The sequence below is a fragment of the Lutra lutra genome, chromosome 3 (genome assembly GCF_902655055.1).
Source record: "Lutra lutra chromosome 3, mLutLut1.2, whole genome shotgun sequence".
Taxonomy (NCBI): Eukaryota; Metazoa; Chordata; class Mammalia; order Carnivora; family Mustelidae; genus Lutra; species Lutra lutra.
Genome location: NC_062280.1, coordinates 116,129,963 through 116,138,671, shown reverse-complemented (window position 1 = coordinate 116,138,671; position 8,709 = coordinate 116,129,963). Strand labels below are relative to the sequence as shown.

The following is an 8,709-nucleotide window of genomic DNA, read 5'->3' as shown; positions in this document are numbered from 1 at the left end:
CCCGCCCCTCCAAGCCTCGGCGAGCGGGCGCGGGCCCACCTCCTTCCCCACCCCGCGGGGGCGCGCGGCGCCAGGAGCTGACCGTGGTGCTGAGCTCGGCTCGCGGCTTGGGCTCGGGCGCGGCTCTCCGCCCTGCCAAGGCCGCGTACTGCCACACTCCCGGTCACCAGCGGTAAGTCGGCAAAGGCCGAGGATTTAGGCTTGGGGAGAAAGGGGATGATTTGGAAATTTTTGTATGTTCTTTTGAGCGATGGGCGGACTGAGTGGAGGAACCAGGGTCTGCACCCTCTCTACCCCACAGTGTCCTGAGCGGATGTTACGGAGTCTGGGGTCTGGGGGCGACGACACTTTTCCGTCTGGGCTAAGGAAGGGGAGAGAACCCTTGCGCGCGGATGCAGAGGCTGGGAAAGAACAGATAAGACTGGAGACCCATTTTCTTTCAGCCGGGCAGCCCGGGAACACCTAGAGACTTCCTTAGAGGAGGTGGAACAGAACCTTTGCTCCCCAAAAGGTCCTTTGTCTCCCCAGCGTGGGGATTGGGTGAATTGGTGATGTTCTTGCTGCAGATTCTATTTCTGCTTCATTCCCCACCCCACACCCACCCCATTACACGAGGCTTTCTTTCTCCACAATAGCCTTCACTCCACCCACCCTGAAGGTTTTGGCTTAGACAAGACACCCTCTACAGAGGTAAAGCATTGCCCCATACATAACCTCCTACGCTGACCCCAATGTCCAGGAAGTCCCTTGGTGGGGCTCCCCTCTGAAGCCTCTGCTTTCCTATCACCATTCACCTCTTTGTATTTCAAGGCTTGCGATTTTATTGGGTGTTGGGGGCGGGGCAGGGAAAAGCATGGCAAATGCCAAAACTATTAGCCAAAATTTTTGTATCTCCAAAACACTGCTATTATATGTGTACCTGCAAGGTTTTTATTTGCTCCGTGATATGCCCAATCACTTTTATGTTAAAAAAGGGAAGAAACTGACAGAATTACCTTCCCAAAGGGAAAAGAAAATCCTAGGTAGTGGAGTTAAAGTTATTCATCTTGTAGAAAGCAGCCAGTAGAATTACTTCATTTTCTCAATTTGCAGTAAATCCATATGCAAGTTCATACTCTGTGTAAGACACTGAGAGGAAAGGTTGGCATACATGGAAAGTCTCTGTCACTATTTACTTTCCACTAGGCCCTGGTCTGGTTTCTTTTTTATTTTTTTTAAGATTTTATTTATTTACTTGACACAGAGAGAGTGATCACAAGTAGGCAGAGAGGCAGGCAGAGAAAGCAGGGAAGCAGGCTCCCTGCTGAGCAGGGAGCCTGTTGTGGGGCTTGATCCCAGGACCCTGGGATCATGACCAGAGGCCAAGGCAGAGGATTAACCCACTGAGCCACCCAGGCGCCCTATGGCAAGGCTTCTAATCTGCTTTCTTTTATTTTATTTATTTATTTATTTATTTATTTATTTATATTTATTTCTTTTCAGTGTAACAATATTCATTGTTTTTCACCACACCCAGTGCTCCATGCAATACATGCCCTTCCCAATACCTACCACCTGGTTCCCCCAACCTCCCACCCCCTGCCCCTTCAAAACCCTCAGGTTGTTTTTCAGGGCCCATAATCTCTCATGGTTCACCTCTAATCTGCTTTCTTGCCTCCACTCTTTGAGCCTACTTTCCACTCTCATTTACAACTGATCCGTTAAAACTGAAAATTCACCCCTGTTACTCACCCTTGATCGTTGGCTGTCCATTGTGCATAGGATAAAAGCCAAGACCCAACCTGTGAACTTGGGCCTGGTACAGTCTGCCCTGCATATCTCTAGGCCTCAACCCACTGGCTTGCTGCTCTGGCCATCTGGGCCTGCTTTCAGAGCTTTAAATATTCTTCATCCGTTGCTCGGCAAGGCCTTTCCCGAGGGATGTCCCCTCTGCCTAGAATATGTTTCCCACATCTCTTACCTGGTTGTTTTCCACTGTCCTTTAGATCTTGGTTTAAATATCACATCTGTGAATCAGAGTTGATTAAATAAATACAGGAGGTGGTCCCTGTTCTCATGGAATTTGGAAGTTCATTTTAGAGAGGCAAGACTCAGTCCAAGGTCTTAGTGTCACTGAGACCTGTCTCAGAGAATGGTGTGTATAACTGTAGAATTAAAAATGCCAGATTCAAAAAAAAAATGCCAGATTCAGCATTCTATTTAGAAAATTTAAGCATAAATATGTGGCTAAAATGTCTCAAAAGCATAAATACTTCATTTAAATAAGCAGTAGCTCACTGTCAATGGCATTTAGAATCCTGAATCTTAGAGAATTTTCAACCTCACTGGGGAGTAAGAATACCAAGCAAGCAACAGAATGAGGAGCCAGTGATCACTGAGTGCTACAGATTAGAAGGCACCAAACCGGGGAAGGGACAGTGCTACTTTTTCTTTTGGGGAGGGATGTGGAACATGGTAAAGGATTCCCTCTCAGGTTTCATGCTGAGCACCACTGGAGAGGTCTTTAGCTAGAGAGTTACAAAGCAGAATGTGAATTTTTGCAGCTGGAAACCTCGACATATTTGACCTCTGCCTTCAGGCAATGACAGTGTCAACATCTGGCTATCCAGATAATTTCTACTTTGCCCCTGAGAACTGTCATGGAAGGTGACTGCTCAGCTTCCTCCAGTTCGGCAGTGGGCCCTCTGGCCCCCCAAGGGATTTCCAACCCATGTCACAAATGGACCCATTTCTAAAGAGTCAGGCTCTGATAAAATATTTTAATGTAGAATCTGGACTGAACATACACTGAATGTCACATAATTGTTCCAGTATTTAGCAAGTTTCTCAATCATTATTCTGAATCTTAATGCTTATTTCCCTATCAATGTGCCAAAGTGTTAAATGAACTCAGGAAACAGCGTTGGCAACATCAGTGACACTGAGTCCAGCCATCTGTAGAAATGACTGCTATTTTGAGACTTTATTTTCCAAGTTCAGAATATAGTGAAATTTCTAGTTCTTTGTGATTTTAAATCAGTTAACTGAATTAAGAAGTAAGAAATCAGTTTTATTTATAGAGATCTGATCTCTATATCACCTAAAGTATCAGATAAACCATTTCAGTTCTTGTAGTTGCAATTTCTTCACACAGTGAAGTAATCTTTATCATGCCACTTGAAGTTATTCCTAAGAGCATAGTAATAAAAAGATTTGTCTAAAACATAGAAAAGAGATCTCATAATAAATATCTCTAAAATTTCATGTCATAGAAATTACATTATCTTCAATTATAATTTTTCTAAATTTGCGTGCACTATACTTTCGATTTCAAACACCATTTTCATTGGGCTTGCCAATGAAATTCTTCATAAAAATACATTTATTAATTGATTTTTAAATTTCCCATGAAGAGGAGTTTGGGCTGTTGGTTCATAGAATATCTATCATGATTAAGAGCATATGATCAGAATTAGATGGGCTTGGTTTCAAATCTTAGTTCTGTCACTTACCGCATGGCTAAACTGAACCAACCTATTGACTTTTCTGGACCTTAATATCTCCTTTGTAAAATGGAGGTTACAGCAGTATATCTCATAAGGTTATTGGCCAAGCTCTCACTTGGATAAGTAGATGTAACCAAGACTCAAATCTGGGTTCTCCAACTCCAGAGTCTAGATAGTATCCACTATGTTGTGGATATTAAAACCCATCAGACCTGGGGAAGGACTTATCTAGGCCACAAAGGACTATGGGGAATGAAAATGGTATCTGCAGATACAGGGTAGGAAAGGCTTGGGCACATGCCACCTCACAAGAAGCAGAAGACAGTTTGAAGCACTGTCCCATCCAGGATGCTGCCACCAAGAACTGAGCTGCCCCCAGAGCCAGGTCTGGATTCTGTCATTTTCCCTGGTCCAGTGCCAGCTCCTCCTATCCTCCAGCTAGAAGTCCCAGGTGTTCCTCTGCAGGGTAGGAAGCACTGCTCATAGGTGGGAGTAGGGTTGAGGCTGGTCAGCTTGCCCCTGTGAATCCCTACAATGACAACCTTGTCACCCCTTTTCATCTTCTTCAGCTTTAATGTTGTTAACTGGTCTGTGAGGCAGCCCCTCTGCTCACCTCCAGGTCCTCATGGCTAAGCATTTGAGAGACTCCAGAGCTGACCCTATATGGCTTACATCTGTCTAGCAGCTTTCTGAAGGTAGCTGCAAATCTGTGTGGACAATGGACCTGAAAGGCATGCAGGCTGACAGAGCCACTTGCCTTTACACTTGCTGCATCCCTCCCTCACAGACTACAAATTATGTGGGAGTGAATTCAGGAGCTCCCTATCAAGAAAGTCTTTGTAGAGAGTCAAAGAAACCCCAAAATCTCTCCTGTAATCTTTCCCTGTACAAACTGACAGGATGGACTGTCAGGTTGCTCATCACCAAGGAGAGGAAGAGCTGCTGGAACAGGCTGAGCTGTGAGCTGGGTGCCAGTGAGAACGCAGAGAGGGAAAGTCCAGGGAAGGTCACAGGTGGTGCTCTTGGGCATCACCTTCTTTTGTTCCACTCTTGTAGGCCTCTAATCACATTCCAAAAGCAACATGATTAAAACTATAGATTCTTGCTTCTCTCTCTCTCAAACCAGCTCTTGGCACAGGCCCCTTCCTTGCCTTTACTCAGTTTCTACTTCCTTACCTTTTCCCACTTCTGAGTCAGTATTTACTGTTCCTCAGTGTTGATGACTTCTCTCTCTTTATTCAGTGGCTGGGTCCTAGCACTTCTGCCTTTGAAAGGCCCTATATAATTTCACCTCTCTTTTTTGTGACTTATGACATAGCTTCCATCTGGATCTTATCTCCACATACTTAGCCCACTTTAGTTACCTTTTATGAAACTTCTCTGCTCAAAACTTCTCTCTAATTTATTCTGTCCTCCACTCAAAGGTCAGAAAAATGGTCTTAGACCACCAACTTTGTTATGTTACTGTTTCTACACACCCACTCACTCAGAAGGTTTTCATAGCTCTTCACTGATCTCAGAGGAAGGTCACACTCCCCAGCTATTCAAAAATGGTCAAGATAACACTCTTACTGGCTTCCCCACACACACCCAGGACAGACATTGGTAATCAATCCCAACAGTCTTTCCCATTAGATTAGACTGGGCATCCATCTGGGTGGCACTCTGGATGGCACTCCAGACATCAATACTTCTCAGGTGTGCACAGAAAGTGATACCTGCCTGATCTCCAGCCCATCATGTTCTGTGTCTATCTAACCTGCCTGGTCTTGGTCTCATGTCTGACTCCTCACTTTGGTCTTCTACCATGATGCTGTCTCTCTTCTCAGTGCTCAGACCCAGCATGCACTGTTAGATGCTTGGTTGTGCCTTGCCCTGATGGTCTCTGTATAGACTGAGTCTTGCTTCCTCAGACAGATGCAGTAGCCCTGGAGGGCAAGGTATGTGTCTTTCCTTCCAACTGACAAGCACCCATGTCCATCCCAGAAGGCAGGCTTGGGTTTTCCTTTGAGCTTTGTCTTTTAGATGAAGGCAGGAACTTATTTATTGAATCCACTGCTTCTTCACTCAGAAAGGCTGTGATACTGTAAGGTTGTGGTGCTATTTGTAGAGTGCTTGGGCCTGGAAATGGGAATCTGACTTGGCCAGATAAAGTCTGAGAGGATGCTTGGTTGAGTTGAGAGATCACAGACACAAGAACACCAGACCCCAGTCTGCTCTCAATTCAGCTTCCACTGTGTGACTTTAAGCATGTGATTTAGCTTCTCTAACATCAGTTTTCTGTGGAGCAGTGGGCAGCCCTGGAGCAGTGAGCATGGGTGAGGCCATTCTCATCTCCCTCTCCCTGCCTCTGCAGAGGATCCAAATTTAGTTGTCACCACTCAGCAACAAGGCCACAGTGTAAGCAGACATAGGCAGAGGTCTTCTAGAGCCATAGGCCTCCATCTTGGATACTAAGTGTCTCCTGCTTTCCTTCACAGCAGTTTGGGGCACTGGCAGCATGGAGCTGAAGAGAGGGAAGACCTTCATCAAATCCAGCCTGCAGATTTCCCATGAGAAACTCCTAGATCCATCAGCCACTGCTCTGGCCAGGGAGAATACAAGTCCCTGGTCAGTCTCACCAGGAGGGCAACAGCGGCCCTACTGTGAAAGGGCCCCACAGGTTAGTCCCAGCACCCAAGGATATGACAGATGTTCCAACAATGGGGCAGAGCTGGAACCCGAGGTGGGGGCTGCAACCTTCTGTGGGGCCACCTTCAAACTGGTACGAAAGAGCAAGACTCATGACTGTGTGCCTGAGGCTGGCAGCGCAAGCACAGCCACAGGGCAGCTGGTGGGCAGTGCAAGCTTCCCAGGGCCCCCCAGCAGCCAACGCATGATTGATTACCGCCATTTTGTGCCCCAGATGCCCTTTGTGCCAGCTGTGGCCAAGAGCATCCCAAGAAAGAGGATCTCCCTGAAACGACCTAAGAAGTGCTTTCGGAACCTATTCCACATTCGCAGAAACAAGACTGAGAACTTGGCCTCACTAGTGACCAAGGGTGAGAGCCTGTCTTCCCCTGGGGAGCCATCAGAGGATGGTGGGCAGCCAGGCAAAACTTTCTTCCCATTAGGTGAGGGACTGGGGCCAGACAGCCTGTGCCAGGACCTATCTGACAGTGAGCTCCTGCCTGACTCTTCCTTTGACCTCTGCAGGGCCTTATGTGAGGATGTGGCCTCACTCAAGAGCTTTGACTCCCTCACAGGTTGTGGGGAGATCTTTGCAGATGAAAGCTCAGTGCCATCACTGGAACTGAATGAGGGCCCAGAGAGCCCAGCCCAGGTATCCCAGATCCTTGAAAGCAAGGTTCTTAGGGGCCCTTTCCAGGGCAGTGTAGAACAGCTGGCATCACCTGCCCAAAATGAGATGTCTGACTTTGCCAAGTTCTGGGACAGTGTGAATCACTCTGTGAGGCAGCAGCACCGTGCCCTACTAGGGCCATGGCTGGGGGGTCCCCAGGGGACAGACACAGACCGTCCCAGGCTAGATGCAGCTGGGCTTGCTGAGCTACCCCTGTGTCCCAGCAGGGACCCCCACAGTGGCTCCAAAGCTAGCTCCATAGACACAGGTACCCCTAAGAGCGAACAGCCGGAATCCGTGTCCACAAGTGATGAGGGCTACTATGACTCCTTCTCACCTGGCCTTGAGGAGGACAAGAAGGAGGCTTCAAGCCCAGGCACACCTGCAGCTGCCTTCCCCCGGGACAGTTACAGTGGAGACGCCCTCTATGAGCTCTTCTATGACCCGAGCGAGGGCCCTATAGGCCCAAGCCTGGATGATGACTTATGTGTGTCTGAGAGTCTGTCAGGGCCAGCACTAGGAGCACCACTGTCCATGTGCAGCTTCCACATGGGGGCAGAGGAGAACTTGGCCCCAGCACCAGGGCCAGATCTGCTCAGCCAGGGATTTTTGCAAAGCTCCTGGAAGGGCAAGGAGTGCCTGCTAAAGCTCTGTGACACCGAGCTTGCCATCACCATGGGCATTATCAACTGGCTTCGCCGTGGCCCTGAACTCCGTACCCCACCTGCCTCAGCTCCTGGAGAAACTGCAGCCTCACCCAGGAGACAAGCAGAGAAGCTGGGAGCTGGCTCTGAGAAAAAGGGCCCAGATCCAGTGAAACTGGAGGGCAGGGGGCCTGGGGCTTCAGATGCAGGTAAAACTACTGTAGGCTCAGCACCCAGCAGATGGGAGCTGTGGGCACATTCACGTTCCAAGGGCCTGCTTGCTGGAGAGAGCAAGGTCATAGGAGGGTCCAAGCAGGGAACCAGCACTCCATCTAAGGACTCATCTATGGAGTGTGCACAAGTGTCTGGGGAAGGAGGGACGCAAGGCTGTCATGAAGTCTTGTTTTCCTCTTTGGGGTGTGAAGCCTCTGCAACAACAGACACTTCCAGCAAAAATAAGATCCCAAACCCTTGGCCTGGCTTCCAAGAGCCCAGTCCTCCTGGGAATTTGAAGTGTTTCCAAGATCCTTGGAGGCCAGATCCTGGAAGAACCACTCTTGATGTAGAACCCCCCCTGATAGGCTGTGTGGCCCAGGTGGCAGCCCTGCACATCCACCCAGACTACCAACCCCCTACTATACACCTGTCAAGGCAGGACACAAGCAATGGGCTCTGTAGGCAGCCTCAGGCCAGGGGCCCTGATATTCTTCAGCAGAAACAGCCTAACAAATTCCCTAGCATGCCAGTTGTATGTGGCCTGCCCTCCTTGGCTAATCCTCTCCACAGCCCACAGGACCAGAGGTGCCCAGGTCATATCCTGGACCTTAGCCGGCTCAGGGTGGAGCCCACCAGGATGGATGCCCAGGCTTATCGTGTCTCTATGGATGACCAGCCCCTTCAGCTCAGTTCAAGGGCTGTGGAACAGGCAGCACCTAGGGGCCAGCTGGATTCATAGCCCCTCTTGGTCCTACTACCCAGCTGAGCCCCCAGGGCCAACTTCCAGGATTCCTGGACCTCACTTCCAACATCCAGTATAAGCGAGCCCCCTCTGCAAGTGCCCCAGAAAGTTGTTATAGTTTCCTGGTCCATGAAGGCCTCCTCTGCAACCAGCCGGAAGAAGGGCCCCCAGACCAGCCATGGCCGAGCCTCACCTGTAGCATGGGCCCTCACTCACCAGAAACTGTGTCTTTGGGGCCACATTCAAGAGAACCTAACATCGAAACCTCCAGCCTCTGTCCCT

General features: G+C 48.9%; 1 protein-coding gene across 1 annotated transcript; it reads left to right on the top strand.

Annotated features, from left to right (window-relative positions):
- AMER3 (APC membrane recruitment protein 3) lies at positions 1-8,486 on the top strand. Its single transcript, XM_047720087.1, has 2 exons — positions 1-172; positions 5,966-8,486. The coding sequence occupies exon 2, from the start codon at positions 5,986-5,988 to the stop codon at positions 8,422-8,424; it is 2,439 nt and encodes an 812-aa protein (XP_047576043.1). The 5' UTR covers positions 1-172; positions 5,966-5,985; the 3' UTR covers positions 8,425-8,486.
- The last annotated feature ends 223 nt before the right edge of the window (positions 8,487-8,709 follow it).